A 25837-nucleotide genomic window follows, 5' to 3' on the forward strand; every position below is an offset into this window, starting at 1 on the left:
GAGAATGAGATGGCTGGATGGAGTCACTGAAGCAGGAGGTGTGAACTTAAATGGACTCCAGAAGATGATAGAGGACAGGAAGACCTGGAGGAACGTTGTCCATGGGGTCGCGATGGGTCGGACACGACTTCGCAATTAACAACAACAATATTAGTGAAGCACAGTGTTGCCTCAGCCAGATGATTCCTGTTTTGCTTTCCAAACAACAAGTTCACTTGAACCATTCTCGACGTGGGGTCACGCTAGACAGCACTTGTGACTCTGAGACAGCCTTACTTAATAAAGCAGAATATGTAGCATTGGCCATGTCTTTAGTGGGTGTGCCAGGACCTGCTGTTCATGCTCACCTCAACATTAATGCTAATGTATGTAATTTAGCAAAAACAATGCTACTTTTTCAGCTATGTCAGCAATCAACCATGAGCTGCAAAATTTGAGAAAAACTATTTTGCAAAATCGTGCTGCTATCGATTATTTGCTTCTACATCAGCATTTGGGTTGTGAAAGTTTTGAGGGGATGTGTTGTTTCAATATTTCTGATAATTCACGAACCATCCAGCACCAGATTAATATTTTACACAATTTGGCCTCTGATTTGAAAATTGATACTTTAGGATCTTGGTGGAAAAATTAATAGTGGAAATTGTATAATTCCAGGTGGGGAGTGTGCTGGTCCAATATATAGCCATCTGGTCAGAGCATATAGCTAGTTTAGGAAATAAGAACGGTGTGTAAAGCAAGTAGCATTTTAAGGGTTAAAGTGCTGTCCCCTTAAGGATGGCCTTCTGGGAAATGTAGTTTTAGTTGTTTGGTCAGATCTGTGTTCTAACTGGCCACTGGGAGGGACTTGTGTTTTTATTACGGGATATCCTGTTTACGTGCCAGTCTATTATCTCTCCATGAATCCTAGCCACGAGGGTTAGGAGCTCCGTAAGAATGGGGAAATCTATTATCCTTTTACCTATGAGATGGGTCCAGATTACAATCTGCATTCTAGAAGAACTTCTGCAGTGACTGTAAGTTATTGACTTGAGGATGTCTGGAATAAAGTAATTTTATATGACTTATCCTTGGAGTTTATTCTGCCTGTTTCAAGTGAAATCCAGCAATCTCTTTGCATGAGATAGGAAAGGCCCCGTCCAACTCTGTCCCCTGTCATTTGGGGGTTCTGGCCTTCATGCCCCGTGGAGACCGGATCCTCTCTCCATCGCCCCTTGCTGCTGGCTCCAGGTAGTCTTTGATTTACAACCGTTTGTTTAGTGACCATTCAATCTCCCTGGTCACGGGATCAAAATTCAGACGTTGAGCAACCGACTCGTAAGTGTGATAGTCACAGTGTCCCAGAGTCTTGCGATCCCCTTTTGTGACCTCCTGCCAAAAGAGTCAATGGGGAAGCCAGATTCACTTAACAACTGCGTGAGCAGCTTAACAACCGCAGTGATTCACTTAACAACTGTGACAAGAAAGGTCGTAAAAGGGGGAAAAACCCACTTAACAACTGTCTCACTTAGCAGTGGAAATTTGGGGCTCAATTGTTTAAGTTGAGGGCTACTTCCACCCCCCCCTCTCTTGATGGGAGAGCCCCCCCCTTGTCCGAGGAGGCTACGTAGCTCTGCTGCTGGACGCAAAGGAGATGAAGGCATTGCAACATTTGCAGTTTTATTTTGCATTATTTTCCTTCCAATTCTCAGTGCTCAAAACAATCCTCTCTTTGTTTCGGCTTTAGCTGTGCCGCTGCGCATCTTATTCACTCTATGTTTCCACAAGCATGAAGGAGAATTTTGAATTGGATTACGACCTCGGAGGCTCTCCGGACAGCCGGTTAATTAGTCCGCATTCCAACCTCACAGGGATGTTGTGCCATTATTGCCATTCTATCCTTTTTGAGGCAGGGGCCCCTGAAATAATGACAGGAGGTAGTGGGGGGGTCTTTCGAAGGGAGGGGGTTAGGCCTGTGCAGCTTGGACTGAGGAGGGGCTTCTTGGACAGAGAGGGGTTCAGTCTGAGTAAAGGGGAGGGGGAGGCATCCCTCCAGCCTGGTGCCAAGGAAACTAGCGAGGGGGGGGCCAAGGGAAATCAATGTGGGGCCAGGCCAGGCCAGTGGAGGGATGGGGAGCCTAGGGGAGCCCAGGCGTCCAGCAAGCTGAGGTGCAGGATCCACATCCAGGACCCGCTAGTGGCCAAGGAAGGGCCCCACTCTCCCTTTCAAGATTGGGATGGGATCCACCCCCGCCCTGAGATGCCAGCCGGGAGGGTGATGCGTTTGGGTGGGCAGCCACTGGGAGGGGTCTTCTGGAAGGCCAGACTGCCTGGGACTGGGGAGGCAGCTCTGAGGCCCTTCAGGGCATCTGGAAGCGATGTGTGCGATTAGCAGGCAGGACATGCTTCTCCACGGGGGCCCCCGGCCGGGGATTCCGGATGGTGCCCATGAAGAGCGGGATGCTCGTCACGTCCTCTGTGATCATGAAGATGAAGGGCCGGTCGAGGGAGAAAACTGAGGCAGAGCGGACGCCCACTACGCTGGTGGCCGCTGCCGCCTTCACTCCCTCCTCGGACAGCTCCAGGGCGGCCCGGTGCGTGATGCTGGAGACCGTGAGGGGCCCTTCGGCAAGGCGGCTGAGGTCTGGGACAGAAAAGAGCTCCCCAAGACCTGGAGGGAAGAGAGGGGAGCGCAGCTGAAGTGGGAGCAGCTCCTTGCCCATCAAATGGGGCTTTACCTGCAGAAGCTACCAGCTCATCTCCTTCTTCTGGACAGGGTGCTTTAGAGGAGGAGGAGGAGGAGGAAGAAAAAAAAACTCTGGATGGAAAGTCAACATAGATAGCAAGAAGAAGCTGGGCGAAGGGGGGGCGGGAGTTGCAGGCTTTCTGCCCCGTCTGTGTGTCTCACCTAACCGAGTTAAGACCTCATTGAGGTCCATGTGGTCCTCTAAGTTCAGCTTTGGCATCTTCACCCTGGTGGACATCTCCTCGGGGAACGACGTCTGCAGGTTGTGCTGGAGGACCTCAGACAGAACCTGGGCGAAGTTCTTCTGCTGGTCGAGGCTGGGGACGATGGCCACGAAGGAGGTGTTGCCTTTAAAGGGGAACTTGGCAACCTGGAGGAAAGGGCAGAGGAGGGTCTGGGAAGGAGGCAGGCACAATCATGGGGGCCTGTGGGTGGCCCCCTCTCACAGAAGCCACCAGGGCCTCCCTGAGGCCTCCTGGTGGGGCGAGTGAATGCAAAAGCATCCGGTGTCATGGCTGCCCTTCTGCTAAGCTACGGATGGCAAGATGGCAGCCTGGCATCAGTAATGGGGGGAGGGAGCAGTGGGGGATGGGCAGGCAGGGAGGGGGCTCGGAGGAAGTGAAACCAAGCAGACAGTCCTGTGGGAAGCACAAGGACACACAGACACACATCTCAAGGTCACACCAAAAGAATGTGCAGCCCCAGTGGCAAAGACGGGACCATTTCCCAAATGATTCGTTAACACCTCATTGGCCAGTGACTGATAACCAGGGGGTTGGCCTGGAACAAGGGAAAGCTAACCTTATCTTTGCATGCAAAAATCTCAGATCCAGCTTTGCTTCTTCTGTAACCACTTTGGCTTTAGTAAAGTCTACTTTTGGCTAATCAGGGACCAGGTTTCTTTCTTTTCTAACTGGCCAAGTTGGGACAGTTCACATCTGGGTTCTCCTCTCACCCCCCTCGCCCGCCTGCCCCCCCTCTACCTTGGCCTCCAGGGACTCCATTGTGAACCAGCTCAGGGGGAAGATGTGTCCCTTCATCATCTCCACGGAGACCGCAGTCTCCTTGTCCAGGTGGACCAGGCTGCGTTCCGTCAGGAGGGGGTCGAACTTGGTCTTCCAGAACCCTGGTCCACGACGGAGAGGACATCAGGCCCAGGGTCAAAAGGCCGGCGACCTTCCCCTCTCCCAAGCTGGTCCTTTCACCCTCAGAGCTGAAGGTCTTCGGCTTCCAGGCTTCCAGTCCCGTTTGGAAGAAACCCAGATCGCCCGCGGTGGCTTTCCCCCCCAGCCGGGCGGGAGAGGCCCACCTTGGAAGTAGACCGCGTTGAGAAGGACCATCAAAACGTTGGGAGGCAGCTCGGTCAGCATGATGGGGATCTTCCCATTGGTGGCTTCTTTCACCCAGCTGTTGATGGCGTTCAGGTCAGCCGTGCTGTTCCCAGAAAGGAGGACTGGCTTTGCTCCGTAGAATCTCTGGGACGCCTCCAGGAATTTGTCTTTGACCGGGAAGCCTGGGAAGAAGGAGGCAGGGGAGTCAGGCCCAGCAGGGGGGCCTCACCGCTCCCCAACTTATTTATTTATTTATTTATGAGACTTATATACCGCTTTAAGTGCGAGCACTCTCTAAGCGGTGTACACCAGTAAGCAATGTATATATATATATTTACATTGCCCCCAACAATCTGGGTCCTCATTTTACCTACCCCGGAAGGATGGAAGGCTGAGTCAACCTTGAGCTGGTGAGATTTAAACCGCTGACCTGCTGAACACAGTCAGCTAAAGTGGCCTGCAGTACTGCACTCTAACTGCTGCGCCACCTCCTGGAGGGGAGGCTGTGATGCCCAGTCCCCTGGCCCCGAATGGGCTGAAGGCCCTTCCTGACTCTAAGGGGCCGCGGTTGTGTCGGAGTAGCGTTTATTTGTGAATAAATAAATTTCGCTGAGATTAGGTCGGCCTTTTTTCCCGATTTAAATTTAGTAACTGCTCCGTCCAGAAGAAACGGCCAGGCAGATTAAGTGTCCTCCTAAGGCTATCCGAGGTGGCCTGGCAGCCTGGCACCAAAAGAAGCCTAGAGAATTTCATCTGCCGACAGCCGGCACTGGCACCCTGGGCGGATGGGCAGGCCTCGGGTGCTCTCACTGCCCTCCAGGGCCATCTTGGCAAATCCCAGCAGTGCAATGTGCCCCCCCTGCCGCTCTCCTCCTGGGGCAAAGCGTCTCTCTCTCTCTCTCTCTCTCTCTCTCTCTCTCTCTCACACACACACACACACACACACACACACACACACACAGGGGCTGAAGTGGCTGCCCACCTCTTGCCCACAGGGATGGCTCACCTTTCTTTAGGAAGAGGCGGCCGGCTATGCTGAGGGCCGTCTGGTGGAGATGCTGGGTGACCTCCCGCAGTGCCTGGTGGAGGCAGGGCACAGAGTCCATGTGCAGGACCTCCAGGAGGTGCTTCTGGGTCTCGTTGGCAGCCCCTGAAACAAGGCAGGCTCAGCCCGGGCCAGGGAAGCAGTGGCCGAAGGGGGTCTGGGGGAGCAGCCCTTAGGAGCCCACCCACCCTTGGCAGCGTAAGAGGAGCAGCCCCCCTCCCCCGGGTGAGCTGCTTGGACCAGAGGGGGCTGGTAGTCTGTGGGCAGTGGGGCTGCAAGGCTTCTCCCCCCCCATTCATTCCTGGGGAGTCTGCCATGGCATCCAGGATGGCCATCTTGGCACTAGTGGCAACTGGAGCTCAGCAGAGCAAATGAGACAGCTGGGATTAGCGGGAGGAGGAGGAGGAGGAGGACAGCTGCGCCTCTGCAGGAGGCTCTTTCCTGAGGGGTGCTCCCCAGCAGCCTGGGGGGGTCAGCCTCCCCCCTCCGAGAAGGGTCTTCCGGGCGGTGTTACCTAAGGACAGGTGGGAGAGGGCCAGGGCGATACTCAGGGGCGAGAAGATGGTGTTGCCCGTGCCCTTCTCCGCCTCCATCTCCCGCAGGAGGTCCACCCCCAGGGCCCTCATGGCCGAGGCGATCTGGCCCGCGCTTCCAGAGAGGGCCCAGTCCCGGCAGCCTTCCTCCCCCTCCTCCTCTCCCTCGAGAGAATTGGGGAGGCCGTCCGGAAACGTCTCCCCCTGGCCGGCATCTTCATCTGGAAAGTGGGGAGGCAGCTTTGTGGGGCCTTGAAGGGCCCCCTGGGACCCGGGTTCCGTTCCCGCCTGTAGCAGCAGACCGTCTTCAGGGGGAACCGCTGCAGCAGTGACCTGCAAGGGGAGGAGGGGGGGGAGAGAAGAATCTCTGAATCTCCTGCCAGGAGCCCCCCCTCCAGTTCAAAGCAGCTCCTGGGGGGTCCTCTCTGAGCCAGGTTGCTTTCTGGCAGGCGTTTCGTTACCCAGCTAGGTAACCTCATCAGTGCTGGAACGAAGGGCGGCTTGCTGAGTGTTGCTATACATGTGTCAGTGTTGGTGGTTGCATTCTTGGCGGTTGTTCAATATTAGTTTGGTTCTTTGAGTTGGCAGCTCCTTCACCGGGGAACTGTTTACTTCTTGATTGCTGGTCTGTTGTGCTAAATCCTGTGCTAATCTCGGCTCATCTGGGAAGGTGGAGCGACACCCTTCAAGGGGAAGATCTGTCTAAAGCAGCCCACTGGACAGCTGGCCTCAAAGGAGATACACGAATGGATCCCGCACTGCAGATGGGATCAGATCAGATCCCAGCACAGACCTGCTTCTTCCTGCCTCTGGCCCTTCTCTGAGCTTGGCTAAGAGCTGCCCATCTCTGGCTTTGTTCCCAAGTGGGCCTGCCCCTTCTGGGGGGGGGGCCTGCGAGGCCTTCACACATGCCTGCCAGTCAGAATCCAGCAAAGCCCCCCCACTTCCTGGCCCTGAGCTGTCGCGTTTTGCTGCCTCGCTGACCTCAGTGCCTCCTTGCAGGTTGGAGAAGCAGGATTTGAACCTGCTTCTTTGGCTTCGAACAGAGACACGCCCTGAGCACCCTCCCTCTCCCGCAGAACAGAGCAGCCTCCCTCCTCACGGAAGAATTCTCAAAGGGAAGCAGGCTGTAACTCACCTGGTCTGACCCAGCACACAGAGCAGGAAGGCAGGTGGCCAGCAGCGTCCAGAGCAGCAGAGCCATCAGGCAGCAGAGGAGGGGGCTGCAGGAGGCAAGAGGCTGTGCTGACCTGGTGCACTTTAGAGTCCCAGGGGGCCAAACTGAGGCGCCTGTTCTCCCCCCCTTCCCTTCCCCTGCAGGACCCACGGGGTCAGGCCTGGCACCAAGTGGCACTGGCTGCGGCTGGCCTGGTTGGGCTTCTTTCTCAGCCCCTTCTCCCCCACCTCCCCCTGAAGTTGGGAGGAAGTGCCACATCTCCTGGTGTGTGTGTGTGTGTGTGTGTGTGTGTGTGTGTGTGTGTGTGTGAGGGGGAAGTACCAGTCTCCCCCACCCAGAACCAACACCAGAACCCAGGAAACAGAGGGATTTCCACACTGCCAAAAAAGGGCAATGGTGGCCCAGCCCAAAGATGGCAGCTTTCCTGCCCCCTGTGCCAGTCCACCCCCTTGCTGCCCCCTACTTCACCTTGTTCCTTGAGCAGCTTTTCCCCACAGCTCTGCCACTGCCCCTCTCTGGCCCTTAAATGGGGCAGAAGAGCCCCAGCCTAACCAGGGACCAGCAGCAACGCCTCTCCCCCTGGCAGGCAAATATTGACTTTCTCCGGTATCCGGTTAAACATTTGTTCAGAATCTCAGGTCCAAGGGGCAATGCAGCCCCCCTGGCACCTCCCCCTTTGACGGGGCCCTTGAGGAAGCACCTTGTCTGCGGAGGGGAACGTGGCCCAGCCCCCCACCTTCTCTTGCATGTTTGGCCCCTCCTGAGCTCCTCTGAACAAGTGGGCAGAAAGCAACCGGAGCCCAATGCCCCCCCTTTCCCCCTCCTCACTCCAGGCAGCAACTGTGCAACACCAGCAGCCCCCCCCCCAGGGGGGCCTTCAGGCACCTTCTCTCTTGGCCAGGGGTTCCAGGGTGGCCTGCAGGCACTCCTGCTGTGTCTGTCCCCACCCTTCAGAAACAGACAAGAACATCCTGGCTAGTCTGTTCGTATCATTGATATTCATAGCCTCCCCCCCCCTTCCAGAACTTTCTCTGGTCACGAGCTGCCCAGGGTCCAGAGAAAGTATTTAAAATAAAAATAAAGGGGCAGCTCTGAAGACCTCCACTGCTGTGCTTTGACAAAAGAGGTCAGGCGGGGCTTCCGTGGGGCAGCCCTTGAGAAGGCAGGATTGGGCCCACTCCTCTTAGAAGCCAGCGGATCCAGCCCCCAGAGGAGGGAAGGGCAGGAGCCCCCTCTGGCCACCCGTTTCCCTACCCAGCAAGGGACTCCCCCAGGCCAGAGGCCAGATTGGGAGTTGCCCAAGCCTGGGGGGATTAACCTGCCTCCAGGCAGGCCTTGACTTAAGAGTAATTCGGAGAACTTCCACTGTTAAGAAAGGCGGTTGTGACTCATGCCCTATTTTACAACCGTTTTTGCCAGGCTGCTAAGCAAATCACTGCAGTTAAATGAATCTGGCGGTCATGAAACGGATCCATGCTCACTGCTGTGTCGCAAAGGGGGACCACGTGAGCCTCAGACGCTGCAGGTGTTGTAACCGCCGGTTGCTAAAGTGTTCGAACTTTGATCAGTTGACCCTGGGGATGCTGCTGTGCCCCCCCATTTTCAGAGCCGTTGTCACTTCGGTCACAGGTCTGGAGTAAGGCCAGGCTCACCTACTGGCCTCCCCCGCTGCAGACGCAGAGCGTGGCCGCTTCCCCAGAGGGTCTCTGGAGCCCCCAAAGGGTTGGTCGGCCAGACCGGCATATCCTCGAATCAAACTCCCAGTCAGGGGGGGGGGAGGCCATTTCAGCGAAGGCTCTTCCTTGACCGCACCTTCGCCACTTCTGGCTTCTGCCTTATCCTTGCCCCACGGAGGGGGAGGGGGAGAATGATGTTTGGGGTGAAAAAGAGAAGGCAGAGAGGCAGCAGCTCCGCCATTTCTCTGCTCCCTGCTTGCTCCATTGAGATGGGAGGGGGGACTTCCCCACCTCCTCAGCAAAAAGTCAGAGAATCGTAGTTTCTCAGGAGGTTTATTTCTTGCAAATTCTTCAATCAGCAGTGAGAAGCCCCCCCTCCAGCCCTCCCCCCCAGTTCCAGGGAAGAGAGGGAAAGTGCTGGACTGGGCCGTGGGAGGAAGATGGGGGGGAGGGCTCCTTGGCAGATAGAGGGCTTTGTGGCCAGGCAAGGAAAGTGTGTGTGTGGGGCGGGGGGGCTTCCAACACTTGGCCGACAATGGGAAGACTTGGAAGGGGCAATCATTCCTTCCTGCCCAGAAGCCCCTTCCCCAAAGGGCTAATCAGGGCAGAGAAAGCAGCGGAGGGGCCCACCACCCAAAAGCCGTGGGATCTGCCGCTATTCCCTCCTTCCTGCTAGCCCCCAAGTTAGGGGAGAAGGGCATGACCTCCAGGCATCCAGGCGCATCTCTGCCAGTCCCCAGGGAGCATCAGGCACATACGGTGATGGAGGGTGTCTTGGCTTTTCTTGGGCTGGGACTACGGGGGGAAGGGGCGTCCCCAACCTTCTGGTCCCCCCCCAGGGCTGTTGGCCAGCCACAACTGTCCCCCTCTGCTTCAGAAGCAGGGGCTACGCCAGCAGCCGGACAGTGCCATTGTCCGAGCCCAGCAGCAGGTGGCATTTGGTAGGAAGGACGGTCAAGCTGGTGAGGGTCCCTCGGAAGTTCTCGGAGCTCAGCTTGGTGGTGCTGGAGGCCGAGGGCCCCTGGAAGGCGTAGACGCCAATTTTGTTGGCCACTGTGCCGGCCACCACCTCGTTGCCATAGAGGTCAAAGGGGTGGAGGGGCTCGGAGGCCGATTTGTACATCTGCAGGGGCTTCGGCTCCAGGTCTTTCCAGATGGTCAGCGAATGGTCGGAGGAGGAGCTGACCAGCACGTTGCCCTCGGTGGCCTACCAGGGAGAGGGAAGCAGCAAATACGCCTTGGCCCAGCGGTGAGAGTGGTGCGACAGCCCTCGGCCACTGCCCTTCTTTGCCCCTTTCCAGGATGGAAGGTGAGGCTGCGGGGTGGGAGTCTGTTAGTGGGCAGTGCCCACACCCAATCACCCCGAGGGGGCTGCAGGCTCCTTGGGGCGCCTGATTTCTGCCCAGGGAGCGAAGCCCATCTGCTCAGTCAAGGGGAAGCTCCCAGCATCTTTGCCAACCGATGCCAGGGCAAAAGGGCGCGACCAGCATCAAAAGTCCTGGTGGGAACGGGCGCCGGCACTTCCAGAGCTCCCACAGGCTCTGCTTCTACTCAGGTCAGTCTGAACCTCCTTGCCAGGCACGCACTTCTGGGTGCTGGGCAACCCCAGAACTGGGCAGGCTGCTGGGTCTCCTGGAAGTGGCGCCTCCAACCGTTGGGCGCAGTGCAGGAGGACCAGAACAGGGCCCGGAAGACCCAGCTGGGCCGCTGCACCCTTCATCCGGCCACAAATGAACCCTTCAAGCCCAGCAGCTCACCTTGACCTGCAGGATGTCTCCCTCGTGGGCTGACCAAGACTTCTGGATCAGGCCTGTACGGGTGTCCAGAAGGACCATGAAGCCAGAGGAGAAGCCGGCCGCCACGCTGCGCCCGCTAGGACTGATAGCCAGGCAGCGGATGAGGCCGGCGCTGGCTCCGCTGGCCAGCCGGAATTCCTGCTGCAGGGCCGAGAGAGCAAAGAGATGTCAGAGGAGGGGCTGCCGCCCCCATGACTATCTCTTCCCAGCCCAGAAAAGCAAAGCAAGACCCCTGCCCGCCCGACCACTCCTCGTCTCCCCCCGTGGCCCCAGGCACTACCTGCCAGCCTGGCTTCCGGTGGTCGATGAAGCGAAGCACCGAGTCTGCGCTGGCGATGCTGATGCTGCCATGGGGGGGAGGCATGGGGCAGAGTGCGGTGACGGGCGCCTTGGAGTCCAGCGCTTCAAAGGTACGGACCACTTTGCCTGCAGCAGAGACTCAGCTGAGCTGTGCCCGAGAGGGAAGGGGCGGCACCAGCCTCAGGGGAAGGGGCCCTGCCCAGGAAGCACTGGAGGGGATTGAGGAGACCCTCCCCAATGCTCTGACCCAAACCAAAGAGGAGCTGTGGGGTACAGAAGTGTGAAGCAGAGTCTCTGAGTTCCTCCCAAATTCTCTCTCTAAAAAAGAGGGGGGGTTCGGGGTCTTTTTCTGCATGTGAAAGTGCACCCTGATGCACCGCTGACCCCGTCTCCTGCCTTAATCTGCTTAGAGCAACTGCCAGCTGCCACCTGACCTGCGCTCGTGTGCGTGTGACCCTCCGCCTTGAACCCTGGACAGTGAGGATGCTTGGAGGGGGGAAAGCGAAAGTATTGCAGCTCTGACAGCAATCTTGTCCGTGCAATTGGCAGGACAACCTGCCACACGCCTTATGGAGAACCCTTTAGCAAGTGGGCTACCTAGTCAGGGCCTTTAGACGGGGAGGGGAGGACTGTCCCACGGGAGTTCCTCTCCTCAGCTCAAGTAGGAGGGGGTCTCTCCCTCCAATTGAGGAGTCAGTCTAACCGCTGCATCAGCTTTGGGCCCCAGACCTCTCAGAGGTGAGCCTCAGCAAGACCCTCTGCCAGGGACTGACCGCAAGGGCTGACCCCACGATGGCCACAGAAAGAAGCGCGTGGAGTCTCCCATGTTCCTGGCCCAAGCACCTCAGGGTCCATCCACGCCATTTGCTCGTGGTGCTGCCAGAGACTAGGGCGAGGGGGGTGCCTACCAGTGGGGGCGTCCCAGATGTGGATGGTGCCATCACAGCTGACCACGTGCTGCGGGGCCTCCAGCAGGCCGACGTAGAAGACAGACTTCTTGTGCCGGTCGTAGGTCAGCCGGGGCTCGGTCTCGTGGCTGCCGTCCCCTCGATTGTAGAGGGGCCAGAGGCGCACGGTCTTGTCCTTGCTGCCGCTCAGGAAGAAGTCCTCTCCACTCAGAGCGGCCATGCACTTGACCGCACCCCCGTGGCCCACAAAGCTTTGCAGCTTGATCTGGTGGAAGTGAAAGGGGGCATCGTGCTGGCTGACCCCAATCTCGTACTGCCAGTACGCCAGCCAGTTGCCCAGGAGGAGGCGAGCGCTACGTCGCAGCTCCTGCTTCAGTGTCCCCCCTTCCTGGCCCCCCAGTTTAGGGCAGAGGCTGCCCCTGGCCCCGCTCAAGGGGTCCTGCTGGGCTTCGGAGGGGACCTGGATGCGGTTGCCCACCAGCACACTCCCAAAAGTGCCCGACCGCGTGTCCTCAGCAGGGCCGGAGGAGGGCTCGGCTCCCAGTGCCTCCTGCTCCGAGGGGGCCTGGCCTGGCCCAGCAGCTGCCTGTCTTTCGGACGAGGGGCTGGCCTGCTCCAGGTGAAGGCTGGCCAGCTGCCAGACCAAGGCATGGTTCGGCACAATCGCGTGAAAGGCGTCACCTGCCAAGATGGGAGAAAACAACTGAGAAACGTGCTGATCGGAGAGTTCTGCTCCCGAAGCAAAGGCGCCCAGGAGCCCCACATGGGGGTGGGTTTATTATCGCAAAAAGCCCCCTCTTGGGGCAGGCCCTGAGAAGATTCCTGCACCCCAAATGATGGAGGAGAAGCCCAGCCTCCCTCTCGTGCAGGGCGCAGGAGAAAGAGGATCAGGAAAAAGTGGGGAGGGGGGAACAGGGGTCTCACCCAGCAGGCTGGAGAAGGGCACAAAGGCAGCGTAGGCCATTTCTGGGCTGAAAACTTTCTGGAGCTCCAGGAGAGGAGAGGCGTCCGCAGACAGCGGCTGGCCCTGAAAAAAGGGGACTCCTTTGTCACACCTGCAGAAAGGCCGAAGGGGAAGGAGACAGTCCGGCCACTTGCCCGCTGCCTCCTCTTAGGCCAGGCGATTCCCCCCCCCCAGGAGGCTGTCCTGGTACTTCAGAAGGCCCCCGGCTCATTTCTGAAGCAGCCGCTGTCCGGATCTCTGGACATCCCTCAGGAGCCCCTTTGACCACCACCCCCCGAGGCGTATTGGCGGGGAAGATCTGGGGTGGGCACTGACCATCCCTGTCCCCTCCTCAGCCATGGCCTGCCCACCAAGGACCCCCTGCTCCCCGGGGCCACAGACTTACGGACTCCAAAGGCAGCGAGGAGAAGCTCTCGAAGAAGCCCCGGAGTGTGTGGCGCAGGTGCTGCTGAGCCATCTCCGGTCCGATCCGTAAACAAACCAGCACCATCAAGCGGATGGTTTTCAGACACAAGGCGACCCGGCCCTGGACCCCACTGGGGAAACTGGAAGGAAGAGGCTCTCAGCACCCATCACTCTGCCCAGCGTGCCTGCCCGCCACCCCCCTCCCCCAGCTGCCACCCCGGAATCACAGGCATCGGTTTAAGGGGTGCTGTGTTTGTTCCAGCAGCCCTCCTAGGGGATCCCTTGCTGCTGAAGGGGGGAGGCCGGTGCTGCTCTGGCCGTGGCCACTCTGCCCCCCTCCTGGCCAGGCGCACCTGAGGGTGGGCGAGGTGAGGAAGCCGAGAAGGGGAAGCAGGACCTCCTGGCTGATCCTGGGCAGGATGTCCATCAGGGTGCTGTCCGACAGGTAGACCACGATCTTCTGTCCGAGCGCCACAGCTGCCAGCAGCCCAGCTTCCTTGCGGCTGTTCAACCGACCGGCTGCCGCCCCTCCACCAGGAGCCACCTGGAGGGAAAGGCTAGCGATGGGCAGGCATATGACCCCCCCCGTATGACCCCCACCAACAACTGCGGAGCTGAAAGCCCCTCGCCCGGCCCATGGACTACGCCACAACAGCATCTCCCACCACGGCAAAGAGGGACCCTGATGGGGATGCCGAGGGTTTGGGGAGGGGGGGGGCAGTCCAGCCCATGGCAGGGAGGGACAGGTGCTCAGGACCCATTTTCTCCAGGACAGATTCTCAGGAACTTCCAGGCAACCCCCCGAGGTCAGAAAGGGTTAGACTTCACGCTCTGGACTGGCTGGAGCGTTCCTTCACAGATGGTGGGAATGAGAAACTCTCTCCACAGGCTAATTGACGAGTCAAGTAAGCGGGGGGGGAGGGGGGAGCTGGATGGCAAGACAATTAAACGGGCTGGCGCAGAACGGTCATCTGTGGGTCCCTGTTTCAAGCATTTGTGACGGACGATGACAGTTACTGACCAAAGATGAAGATGACATGAAATAGGGGGAGGGGTATATATTGTATGTGGCATAAATTAAATAATAGAGTTTTGGAAAAAATATTGGACCAAGCAGGGTAGGAACCAATGGTGGAAAGTGGCTGCCTGATGCTTCTACAGCCGTCACCCTACGGCCTGCCAATCACCCCTCATGCGGTGAGTTTTAAGAGGAGACGTAGGAACAGGACGATGGTCTTGGGGGGAGGAGAAAACGCTCGGGTGAGGCTCTCCCAGGGAGTGACCCCTCCCACAATGGAGGAGGGGATCCTGCTTCTGCCTCAGATGGAAGAGCCAAAATAAAAATGAGGAACTGCATGCCTGAACCGAAAGCAGAACAGCCAGCAATGGGCTTCCTTTGAGAAATGGATCACTCCAGGGAGGTGCAGCTGACAAATTGGTCCCCACCTTGGCTGAGGCTGTGGGCAGAACGGGGGGCGGCTCAGCCCCTGGCCTGCAGGACCCCTTCAGCAGGACGGAGGCTGCTGCACAAGGAAGCCTGGCCTGGCTAAAGGCAACCTCTACGTGCTGATGGATAGGCAGCCCATCGTCTTTTGGCTTGGAGGGCAGGAACCCTCCAAGAAATGCTCCCTGCTCGGCCAGCCACCTGATGTCCACATCTGCCTCTTGGTCTCTCCTGGTGGCCCAGGCACCAAACTCAGGGTGGGATTTTTAACCAAAGGGGGCTACGGATCTCCCACCAATAACACCTGCAGTCGTGCAGAAGTGCCCAGTACTGCCAACGCTGCCTGGCTTCCTGGGTGGGAGCAATGGGGGTTAAGAGGGGGGCTGGGGCGACTTCCGGCTTGCCGATGTGGCCGCCTTGGACGTCTGGAAGGCGACCTCCGTCTTCCGCGTCCAGTTTCTGTTCACTAGGGGACGTGGAAAGGGTTGAAAGTCACCCTATAGGGGCGACCAGCAAGGAGGGGATCCCTGCTTGATCCGGGGCAGCCCTCCAAACTGGTGGACGAAAGACTGGCCATAGCAATATGGCTCATCACTGCAGACAAAGTCACACTTCCCACCAAGCAATTATAAAGCAGCGCAAATAAGATTGGATGAGATCTACCTCTCTTAAATCCTAACTATCTTTTTTACTTCCATAAGTACTTTCCCCCCTGTGGAGAGGGACGGGAGATTTTACCCCTCCTTCTGGAAACAGCGGCGACTGACTATCCAGGGGAGTTTAAAACGTTGCAAGAATAACTTGATCCTAATTGGAATTTTATTTTTTAAAGTTTGTGGACTAAAAGATTTTCTATTCTTACTGAAGATCTGGGTTTTTACTCATAAAAAAGAAGCAAAACTGAAAAGATTATAAAAACTTTGGACTTAAAAGAAAACTTTAAATGGTATGGGTGACATCTTGTGGCTAAACCTGATATTACAACTTGTTATTGCTTAAAAGAGACTTGGCCAGCAGCCCAGACAATAGATAAGACTATTGAGGATCAAGAAGAACAGACTGAAGAGAAGATGAACAGTTCAGGACAACTACATTGAGAGATGATTTGTTAGTCCTCTCCAAAAAATGGCGCCTGGTTTTTTCTATGTCAAACAATATACATAACAACACAGGGAGATTTATTTGATGATTCAAAAGCAAAGATATGGAAGACAATTTGGCAAAGAAAGAAAGCTAGAATAAGACTGAAGAAAATGGGGGTTTTGACATTAGTGAAAATTAAAATAGAATATACTCAAATAGATAAGATGTGTACTTTGAATATTAGATATTGTTATGAATTGAGATAAAGAAACCTTTGGTCATTTAAAACTTGGAAGTATAAATATTAACAGTTAAATTTGAACATTGATTTGCTTATAAAGATTAAATGTAAAGGTAATTAAGATATACTGTACATAAGTAAAAATGTATCGATGAATGTAATAAATATGCTTATTTAGCGGTAATAATAAAAATTACTAGCTTAAATATGAGATAGTAGATATTAAGAGAAAAAGAGAGGAAGTATTAAATGTTAAGATAAAAAAAAATTGGTTACTAAAGATATTTGGAAATTACTAGAAAATAAGAATATTATATTGTATTACTAATTAGTTGATGTAAGATGGTGAGAATTCAAATAGATAAGACGTGTATCCTGAACATTAGATCTTGTGATGAATTGTGATAAAGGGAATTGGGGTTATTTAAAACTTGGAAATTATAAATATTAAACATTAAATTTAAATATTAATGGGAAACTAAAAATTGGGAAAAACTAAACAGCACATTGATTGTCTAAAATGAATGTTAAATCAATTAGGATATATATATAAACTAAAAATTATTGATAAATGTAAGAAAGTTATTTTTATTTAATTGATATAAGAATTGTATTAATTTAAATATGAGACAGTAAATACCAAGGGGAAAAGAGAAGAAATATTTAATGTATTAATTTGAAATCTGTACTAAGGATATTTGTATGTTATTGAATTATTGATCAATCCAGCCGCCACGTTGCTTTTCAAATATTTAAATGCAAAACCAGAAATTCAATAAAATTTTCTTTAAAAAAAAAAGAGGGGGGCTGGGGCAGAAGGTGGAAGACTGACCAGGTAACTGATGTAGGGCAGGTAGAGATAGGTGAGGACTGGTTCCCCGTAGAGATGTGCTATATGGACCAGGCAGGTGAGCACCGGCTCGGAGACCACGTCGCCTGCCACGGGCCGCCTCTGCTCCAGGTTTCCAGCGCTCAGAGGGCCACCTTCTTCGGCCCCAGCCACGAACTGCTGTCTGCTTGCACCTGTGGAGAGCAGGAGGGAGGCATCTTCAGCCTTGCCAGCTGCGCCACATTGCCACCCTTCCCACCCAGCAGAGGAGCCTACCCAGATAGCAGGAGGCCAGCAGCCGGAGGAGGTTTCTGGCGACGTACCGGCAGGCGGTGGTAGGGCCCAGCTTGGCCGACAGCCACCGCACCATCCTGCAGGCGGTGTCTGCAGATAAGAGGGCAGGTAAACCGCAGCTCCACCACACCCAAAGCTCACAGCCCCCCCCCCATCCTGCGACATGCCAGGACAGGCAAAGCCTCCTGATGCCATGTTGGGGCCTTGGGACCCCCTCCCACCTCATGGCTCTCCTCTCCTGGATCACGACCCCCTCTGTGTGGGGCCCTCCTGCTCTTCAAGGCAGCCAAAGGGGAACCCTGAGCAGCAACGACCCACTTCGTAGAGCAATGCCCAGAAAGCTCAGACACCCACGGCCAGCACTCTTCACAGGGTGCATCTCCGCTACACTGAGCCGGCAACTCACCTATCAGGATGCTCTGCTCTTTGTCCACATCCTGGTCCAGCAGATCCTGCTGGCTTTCCCCGGCCTCTTCCTCGGTCAGAGTGGGCTCCACAGAGGGGCCGGCAGCCTCTGAGAAGACCGGCTCTTCTGTGGCCAAAGCAGCCTCCTTGCGGCCTTCTTCCCCATCCTCCTCTTCCTCTTCCTCCTCCTCCTCACTGTGCTTCGGGTCCTGGCTGCCATCCAGGCCCTGGAGGCCGGCGGCTTTGTCCTGCGGTTCCTCCCCCAGCAGCCCCTCGCCCGCACCACCCTTATCACTCAGCTGACCCAGGCTCAGGGCCTCAGCCAGGTAGAGGCCATTTGGAAGCTCCTCGCTCTCTGGCGGGTAGGCCTGGTCGTGCAGGCTGATGCCTGACATGTAATTGACCAGCTCCAGGCCGGCGTCCCCCTTGGCCTCTTCCCCAAAGGACCGAGAGGCCGGGCTGCTCCTGTCGCTCTCCTCACTGTCCTCCTCCGCCGTGCTCAGCAGCAAGGCCTTGTTCTCCTCCTGGAAGGAGCCCTCTGCACCCCCCAGCACCTGCAGGATGTGGGGCAGCAGGTGGGCAAGGAAGGGCTGCAGCCCCAGCCGGGCCATCAGCTGGGCCACGAAGCAGTCCGTGTAGAGGTAGAAACGGCCGTGGAGGCCCCGGGGGCTCTCGTAGGCCCCAATCAGGAGCTTGAGCAGGTACTTGTTGGTGTTCTTGGGGCCCAGGGCTCTGGCGATGGGCTCAAAGAGGTACCAGGCGGCATGGACAGCCGTCCTCTGCTCGGACAGCAGGGCCAGGATGAAGGGCAGCAGAATCTCCAGGCCTTCGGGAGTGATGCCACTCAGCACCCCGTCCAGCTGCTGCCACAGCTGGAAGACCAGCTCCCGGCCCTGCCCCTCGTCCCCAGCCCCCTGGGAGAGATAGGTCAGGATGAACCTATGCAGGGCAGGGAAGTATGCCGGGAAGGGCAGGACCCCGCTGTAGGGGCTCAGCAGCTGCGACGGGCACGGTGGGGGCAGGCCTTGCCAGACGGGCTCGTAGGCGAACAGCTGGGGCCCCCTGCTGCTCTGCGCCTCTCTGAGAAGCTGGGGGTCAGGAACCTTCAGCTGCAGCAGCACCTCGAGCAGATGCTGGAGTGGAGGGGGGACCTCCTTGGGGTGAAGCCGGCAAAGCCTCCGGATGGCCTGGAAGCGCTCACGCAGTGAGGCCGTCGGCTTGGAGGTGCGGAGCTTGGGGGCAAAGAGGATCTCACCCACCAGCACCCCCAGCACTTGCATGTCCCTCTGGAAAAGGTCCGAGAGAGCCACCGGGAGCCGCAAGGGGGGCTGCTCCAGCCAATCCACTGCCCTGTGCACGGCCTTCAGCAGGAAAGTATCCAGCTTCTCCAGTTCCTCCAAGGCCTGAAGCAGCTGGTGACCCTCCGGCAGGACCACCTTCTCCTCTACCCCTTCCACCTGGAAGAGGGGGGCGGGGGCCTTGGTCCGCCAGGCAAGTGGCCGGCTGTCCACAGGGAAGCTGGGACCCTGGGCAGGAGGACCAGGTGGCTCCGAGCCTCTGCCAGGTGCCGGGCCAGACTCCAGGGCCTCTGCTCCCTGCTCCACCTCCTCTTCCGTGCTCAGCCCAATCCTGCCTTCGCAGGTAGCTGCACTGATGACCAGCCCACCGGCCATCTGGCTCCCCTTGGGGGTCTCTAGCACTCGTGTTTCTTGGACCGTGGGGATGAGAGGCCGGGTGGAGAGAGGGGCCTCTGCGGGCAGAAGGGTGGTCCCCACCAGTCGCCTAGGGTGGGGCTGGTCGAAGAGCTGCACGACCCCGTAGCTGGTGAGATGGGTGTGGTTGTCCACCAGGTGCAGGCAGACGTTCTTCTCCTTCACTGCCTCCTTACCCAGCAGCTTGTAGCCAAAGGTGAGGTCAATCCAGTGGTGCAGGTCCCGGGAGACCTCCGGGCTCTCCAGCAGGGCCCGGTGGGCAGCAACGAACTCTTCGCAGGAGCCGTACCAGGACGGCACCTCCAGATCCGGCATGTCAGGGTGGATGGACTTGAAGATGGTGGAGTCCGAGTAGAACTCGGGGATGCACTCGTCGGGGGTCCAAGCCTGCATGCGCTCGAGGTTGGCGGGGTATTCGTTGGGCTCCCACTGGGACCGGACGTGGGTGCACAGCACCGCCTTGGGCGTCCGCCGGGCCGTGTAGACATAATAGGTGATGTCGGAGAGGACGTCAGAGATGTGATGAGGCACATGGGGTTGCTCCCCACTCAGGCCACTGCCCCCCACCACAAAGGCCTGCTTGGTCATCTCGTAGGTGAAGTCCAGCTGCTTGTCCCCCTTGTTCAGGCGGAACTTGGACTTCCGCAGGTCACGGAATTGGCCCCCTTGGGGGGTGAAGTCCATCACCCAAGGGAGCACCGGGTGATAGTTGGGGTCCTTCGGGCGCCGCCCCGCCAAACGGTTCAGGTGCATGAGGTAGTCAAAGTTGCTGAGGCGGCCGTGCACCCAGTCCAGCACCAGATCCCCGAGGTCTGGCAGGGCCCCCGCCCCTTCTGCAGCAGTGGGACCCCTGGGCACCTGGCCCTCTGCTGACCCCTGGCCTGGAGTGCTCGAGGCCACTGCCACGCCTCCTCCCTGCCCGGCCTCCTCCCTGCCTGGCTGCTCGTACCCTTGAAGTGGGAGTCTGAGCCGGGCACACAGCTTCTCATCCACGGACACGTCCTCCAGCGAGAAGATGCCACACGCCAGGCCCGCCTCGTGGCAGGCCTGCATGGCCAGCAAGACCTGGAAGAGGATAAAGAGCAGCTTGGCGTGGCTGTTCATCAGCTTGGCGGGGCTGAAGGTGATGAGATCATGCAGGGAGTGCCAGACATACGGGAAGACCAGGTAGAGCATCTCTGGGGACTCCAACAGGGTGTCCGCCTGCAGGACGCTGGAGAAGCGTGGGGGGGTGTGGCCAGGGACCTCCTCCTCTTTGGCAGGAGAGGAGCAAGAAGGGGTCCTCCCCACAGGGACAAGGGGGCAGCCATAGAGCTTCTGCAGGGCCGCCCGGAGCCCCTCCAGGGCCTGGACAGGGGCTGGAGCCAGGGCTGGGTAGTAGCGCTGGACATACAAGCGATGGGCTTGGTTCCATAGATTCCTACAGTTCTGGGAAGCCACCCTGCGCATGAACTTGTGAAGGGTCTCTGGAGCCCCTGGGGGCTCTTTCTGCCCGTTGGCATTTGTGGTCAGCCGGTAGCGCAGCCAAAGCTTCTGCAGCCCGTGGATCTCCACTCGAGTCCAGCCCGTGGGCAGCTTCTGAATGGAGTGCTGGAGGCAGGCGTGGACCTCCATCTCGCTGAGGCCCTCCGGCTGCGGGCACAGAGCAGGCAGCACCCCCCGCTCCTTTAGGCTTGCCAGCCATTTCAGGGGCACGAGAGCCACCACATGGGAGCCCCTGAGCAGCAGCTGGCTGCGGGCGATGCCCAGGTCTTTCTCCACCTGCTCCAGGAGGGGATCCATTCTGGCGACGGCAGCTCCTCACCATTCCCTGCACAGGCAAAGCGCCCCGGGTCACACAGCCGACCGGGAACCAACGCCGGGAAGCAGAAGCGGGCAAAGCAGGGCTGGGCCGGCACTTCCTGCTTTCCCCGTGGCGGCTGGCAGTTGCAGTTTTTGGCAGCCCCTCCCCGGAACACAACCACGGGTCTACCCCCCTAGTAGTTGGGGGCCCTGCCTTTGCTCGCCTCTCTATCGCCCCCTCCAGAACGCGGCAAGGGCGGCAGCGACGCAGAGCGCCCCCCGCCGCCCTCCTCACGGGCTCCTGGGCTCCGGGCCCCTCCCGCGCGCATCCCCCTCCACACCTGGAGTCCCGGGAGCCCCGTCCTTGCGCTCCGGCCCCCGCCGAAACCGCCTCCGAGCCGGCTAGCGGGAAGGGGCCCACGAGGCGAAGGCGCCGGCCGGACACCGGCGCGTTCCCGGCACAGCCCAGCGGGCCAGGGAAGCGGGGCGGCGGGCGGGGGCGCCCTTCAGCGCTGGGGCGGGGGGGGAGAAGGGAGGGAGTGGGGCGGGGGTGACCGTACCTCTCCCCCCTGCCCGGAGCTCACCCGGAGCGCGCGACAGCCCCGCCTCCCGCCATGTTAGATCAGCTGATGCGCGAGTCACGTGGCGCCGCTTCTCTGGAAGGACACAAAGTCCACGTGGCCCCCGCGTCGGAGCTCGTCCCTAGTCCTCCCCCCCCCGGGTTTCTGCGAAGGAACGGGCCTCCCCCGCGAGACCGCGGGCGGGCCAAGCGGGCTCGCCCGGAACGTCTTCTCTCTCCTGCCCCCGCGGACCGTCCATTCGGGGAGCCCCGGGGGGGAGCTGGTGCGGCCCGGGTCCGCGGCCCCTTCCTGCCGGCCCCGACGCCTCTCATCGAGTCCTGGTCCAAATGCGGCGACAGGGCGCGGGCTGCAGCAGGGGGCGTCTGCAGCGGGCTCGGCGCGGTCGTTGCTGGAAGAGGAGGCGGTGGGCGGGCGGCGCTTTTTCCTTCGGCTATTATAGCGGCTGTCGACTGAGAGGCGTCCGGTTGCAGCCCCTTCGGGAGGGGAGAGTCAGCAACTGGGCAGCCTCTCCGGTCGCTTCGTGCCCAAACCCGGAGAGGACGGGGAGGAGGAGGAGCCGCCGGGGCTAAGGTGGCCGGCATCGCTTTGCCTGTCGCGGCAGCCCCTGCCGATCAGGAGGCACTTGCGGCGCCTCCAGGTAATCTCCGATCCGGCCCCTCCTCCCCCCTTGCAGGGAGCCTCTGGCCAGGCGGGGGCACCCCGGCCAAGAGTCCGCTGGGCAGGCAGACGGCTCAGCCTGGGCCGTAGCAATGCGAACCGGTGGTGTGGAGGGAGTAAAAAAGCGCGCCGCGCCAACGTGGTCAGTTCAGCCTGCAGATGCTCATTCTGGCCAGGGGGCATCACTGGGGAGTGGGCACGTGGGGGAATTCCTGCGTGGGAGATTTTCCGGAAGCCTCCTTGGACTTCCTGAGCAGGCTGCGCAAACGCCCCCCCCCCGCCATGCATACCACCCCTGCCCCGCCGCAGAACGCGGAGTTTCGCAGGGAAACGAACAGGAGGGGAGGGTGGGGCTAGCCACCGCCAGCTGGAGGAAGACCCACGCGTGATGGATCCACTTTGCTAGGCCTTCCCCAGCGAGGGGAGAGCGCGCTGCCTGTGGAGGGAGCCCCTGTGAGATTTCCTGGTAAAGCACTGGACGGACTGCCTTCTGAAGTGGGTGGCTGGACCCAGCTAAGGCTTATGGAGGCCTTTGGGGGGCGCACTGCACCCCTTTGGGGCCAGAGGACTGACTGGAAGCGGCTTGCAGGTGCCCAGAGCCTGCCTCCAGGTCCAGCATCCCGCCCTCCGCCGATCCTTCACTAGCCCCACCAGTGCGCCCAGGACCTGTGGAGGGAGAGGGCTTCCTAGGACTCATTTAATTTGTCACATTTATACAAGCGCTGGTCAGCCTGGCCATTAGGAGGTGCAGTGATGGGGAGATGGGCAGGGCAGTGCTGGGCGGGAGCAGCAGCTCTGCCTGGAAACTGGGCTGCGCATTGCCTCCCGTGACTCACCCAGGAATGTCTGGAGGAGAGGGGATTTGCTGCCGGCCAAGGGCAGGGCTTTGGCTGGCCTGTCTGCCTGCCTTACCCGTTTCACACACACACACACACACACACCGCTGTTGCTACTGCCCACCACCCACCCACTCCAATTTGGAAGACACCATGGGGGAAGGGAGGATGGGGAGGACAAGCTGTTCCATCTTGGCAAAAGCCCCTTGCTCCTTGGATTGGCCAGAGTGGCTGCCCAGGGCTTCTGGCCAGCTTTCCACGCCAACAGCTACAGTAAAACCCTGTGGAGCCAGCCCTGCGTGGGGTCAGCTGCCCACCCACTCAGGGAGGGAAGCGGCAAGTAGGTGGCATTGTCCTGCGCTGGCTCAGCTTGGAGTGGCCGTCCAGGGAGAGCTGAAGAGGTGGGCAGAGAAGGGTCCCCAAAGCCAGCCTGCCCTTTCCCAGAAGGTTTGGCCTGAGCCACAGAGCCACATGGGCAGGGCTCTCCCCACGCGCAGGCAGCCACTTCCTTGCCGGGCCTAGTGGGAAAGAAGCCTGGATTCAGCACTTGTGGACCTGTGGCCAGCTTTGGCTACTGCTATGGGAATGTGGTGTGTGTGTGTGTGTGTGTGTGTGGCCAAGCATCGCTCTGGACCCAAAGCCTTTGGCCTCAGCAAACGCCGTGCCCCTCCCCCGCTGGCATTTTAGACATCCTTGAAGAACTAGCTCTTCAGCCGGGGCCTTTGGCAAGCGGGATCAAAGCCCCCCCCCAAATGTGGGCTTGCTCTGGTTGTCTGATTTGTGCCATCTTTCATTCTTGTTATTTTATTGCTCTGGATGTTTTCATCCGTGAACAGCATCAGGCCGTGAACAAATACAAGAAATAAATACATTTCAAGTTGGAGTCCCATAGAAACGGCGGCGTAGGTCAGTGTCTGGACTTCAACTCCGAGAATTCCCCAGCCGGCAGAGTAGAGCCGGCTGAGGAATTCTGGGAGTTGAAGTCCTTACACCTTAAAGTGGCCGAGGTTGAGAAACATTGGAGTAGGTAGCACATCTGTGACTTCCCAACTTTTGAATATCTGTTGATGAGCCCCCCAGAGTTTGGTATAAGATGGGCACCTATATAAATGTTACAAATAAATAAAATTTATTTCTGTTTTCTTGCGACCCTTTCCTAGTGCTGGTTCATGTATCAGATCAATGCTTATACCGAGACCTTTTTCATAAGTGATCCAGATACCCTGCATGGTACTGTTTTGTGACTCAAGTGTTGCATTTGTTTAGTTGCACACAATCCTGCTATTTTCACTCAGATCTTTTCTTGGTTTCCTGCTCCCACTGGTCTTCTAAGGAAGGTGCTGCACACCCCGATTTGTTCATGAGATTTATTTGTTTGTTTCATATTTCTTAAACACCCCAGCTCCCTTGGGGATTACTCCATCTCTCTCTATTAATAAAATTGCAGAATGGAAGATTTTTGCCCTGGGCACGACTAGAAGACCTCGGAGGACCCTCCCAACCCCGGATTTCGCCACCCTTCTGTGGCAGGCTAGGTTTGCTGGCTTGTTGCGACCTTGCCACACATGTTAATGTCGCTCGCTCCCCTATAGACGGGGATGTCATTTTTTGCAGGCGCCCTGGGTGAGGCGCTTGGATCGCACCTAAGTAGTCCGCTGATCGGACGCTCCGCATTTTCTTACGAAAGCCCAGCAGGGCCATGACACGGGTGTAGACCAATCAGAAGCCCACTGGAGCCGGACGCCGCCCAGCTGCTCCGCCCGAGGCAGGCAGCGGCGCGTGGTGCGCGGGAGGGCAAGGCAGCCCCCTCCGTCCCGAGGGGCGTCCAGCCAGCCGCCCGGGGGGGAGGGGCGCGAGGGCGGCGGCGCTGGCCCTTTAAGCGATCTGCGCAGTCATCGCCCGCCCGGCCAGGACTGCCAAGTCACCGGGTTCAACTCAGTCCTCTCGGCCACCCCCCTCGAGAGCCCTGATTGGCCTGCGGCCGAGGACAGCTCCACTTCCGATTGGGCTCCGCACTTTGCAACAACTTCTCGGAATCTTGCCTACGTCACTGAGCTGGAATTCTTAAAGCTGCAGTGCGCGCGGAGGGGGCGCGGCGCGGGCGCCCGGGGAGCCTTTCGTGGCGCGCGCAACAGGGGCCCGGCGCAGAAGGGGCGGCCTCCCAAGGCGGGATCGAGCTCCGCTCAGCTCTCTGGGCCGCGCCGCGCGCCTCGGGAGGCCGCGGTCTGCGAGTCAGGAGGCGCCCGCGGGAACTGGGGGAATCTCGCCCCTTTAAGGCCCTCTCCCGAGCGGGAGAAAATGCCAACTCACAGTGGCGCTGGGCATGACGGGAGGGCGCGGGTGAAGCGAAACTACATTTCCCAGCAGCCTCCTCCCCCCCCCTCGCCAGGGAAAGAAAAGGGCTCCCTGCCGCGGATCTGGCCAGCGGCTCTTGCCAAGCCCCAGCCGGGCAGCCGGGCCGTCAATCATCGCGGGCGCATTCGCGCATTGGCTGCTGTGCGCGGGAGGGGGCGGGAAGGAACCGCCTCCGCCTCGGCCCATTGGCCGGTCCGACCGCCAATCCGAGGGCGGAGCGGCCGGGCTGCCATTGGGCGGCCGGCGAGGCGGCCAGCTGATCAGAGGCAGCGGCAGCCGGTGAGCGAGCGTGGCGGCGGCGGCGGGCAGGGCAGGCGGCGCCGGGACCGGGGCGGTGTCTCCGGCGGGCCGGCCGAGCGGGCACAGTCTCCTCCGGCGGATGGTAGCGGGCCGGCCGGCGGCGCCGGGGCAACGCGAAGCCGGGCGTCGAAGAGGTGGCACCCGCGGCCGGGTCACCTTCCGCCTCTCCTGGCAGCCGCCGCCGCCGCGCCCCCTTCCCGATTGGGGCGCCCGGGGGAGCGCAGGGCGCTCGGGGAAAGCGGCGCCCGCGAGGCTCCCGTCTGCAGCCCGGGGTCCCGGGGCGGCCGTCCGGCCTCGGCGTCCTCCGAGGGAAGGGAGCGCGCCCCCTCGCCGCCCCGAAGAAACTTTCTGCAGCGCCCGCGCTGGGCTGGAGGCTTGGCTGTCGCGCCTGTCGGTGGCCGCGGCCGGGACGCCCCTGCTGCTGATTCATGCCTCGCAGCCGGCGGCGGGCGGGGCGG

The 25837-nt window shown here is 58.8% G+C and overlaps 2 protein-coding genes across 5 annotated transcripts; both read right to left on the reverse strand.

The window, feature by feature from the left end:
• Positions 1–1640: 1640 nt before the first annotated feature.
• On the reverse strand, positions 1641–7430 carry LOC120319429 (alpha-2-antiplasmin-like). The gene is made up of 8 exons (XM_039368265.1): positions 7280–7430; positions 6773–6857; positions 5616–5967; positions 5063–5206; positions 4035–4238; positions 3709–3851; positions 2888–3095; positions 1641–2650 (listed from the first exon to the last, which is right to left on the reverse strand). The coding sequence occupies exons 2-8, from the start codon at positions 6836–6838 to the stop codon at positions 2340–2342; spliced, it is 1428 nt and encodes a 475-aa protein (XP_039224199.1). The 5' UTR covers positions 6839–6857; positions 7280–7430; the 3' UTR covers positions 1641–2339.
• A 1371-nt stretch (positions 7431–8801) lies between these two features.
• Positions 8802–21911, reverse strand: WDR81 (WD repeat domain 81). Of its 4 annotated transcripts, none has more exons than XM_039368239.1 (11): positions 21235–21911; positions 17158–20678; positions 16734–16841; positions 16461–16651; positions 13214–13404; positions 12841–13000; positions 12416–12518; positions 11492–12172; positions 10564–10709; positions 10245–10424; positions 8802–9694 (listed from the first exon to the last, which is right to left on the reverse strand). In XM_039368239.1, exons 2-11 carry the CDS (start codon positions 20648–20650, stop codon positions 9374–9376), a joined length of 5574 nt encoding a protein of 1857 aa, XP_039224173.1. In that variant the 5' UTR covers positions 20651–20678; positions 21235–21911; the 3' UTR covers positions 8802–9373. The 4 variants fall into 4 exon arrangements, with proteins under 4 accessions (XP_039224173.1, XP_039224172.1, XP_039224174.1 ...); XM_039368238.1 differs by having other exon boundaries at positions 21211–21911; XM_039368240.1 differs by lacking the exon at positions 21235–21911 and adding an exon at positions 20992–21131.
• Between the last annotated feature and the right edge of the window lie 3926 nt (positions 21912–25837).

The sequence above is a fragment of the Crotalus tigris genome, unplaced genomic scaffold (genome assembly GCF_016545835.1).
Source record: "Crotalus tigris isolate CLP2741 ecotype Arizona unplaced genomic scaffold, ASM1654583v1 scf7180000020724.653033, whole genome shotgun sequence".
Classification (NCBI taxonomy): domain Eukaryota; kingdom Metazoa; phylum Chordata; class Lepidosauria; order Squamata; family Viperidae; genus Crotalus; species Crotalus tigris.

Bases quoted from the DNA above. Each gene is read 5' to 3' on its own strand.
- LOC120319429 (XM_039368265.1), bottom strand. From the start codon at position 6,838: ATGGCTCTGCTGCTCTGGACGCTGCTGGCCACCTGCCTTCCTGCTCTG. The intron at 3,852-4,034 runs GTGGGCCTCTCC...GTCGTGGACCAG, and splicing joins CAACGCGGTCTACTTCCAAG to GGTTCTGGAAGACCAAGTTC. The intron at 3,096-3,708 runs GTAGAGGGGGGG...CCTTTCCTCCAG, and splicing joins TGGAGTCCCTGGAGGCCAAG to GTTGCCAAGTTCCCCTTTAA.
- WDR81 (XM_039368239.1), bottom strand. From the start codon at position 20,650: ATGGATCCCCTCCTGGAGCAGGTGGAGAAAGACCTGGGCATCGCCCGC. The intron at 12,173-12,415 runs GTGAGACCCCTG...CCATCTTGGCAG, and splicing joins GCCCTTCTCCAGCCTGCTGG to GTGACGCCTTTCACGCGATT. The intron at 9,695-10,244 runs GTGAGCTGCTGG...TCTCCCTGGTAG, and splicing joins GAGACATCCTGCAGGTCAAG to GCCACCGAGGGCAACGTGCT.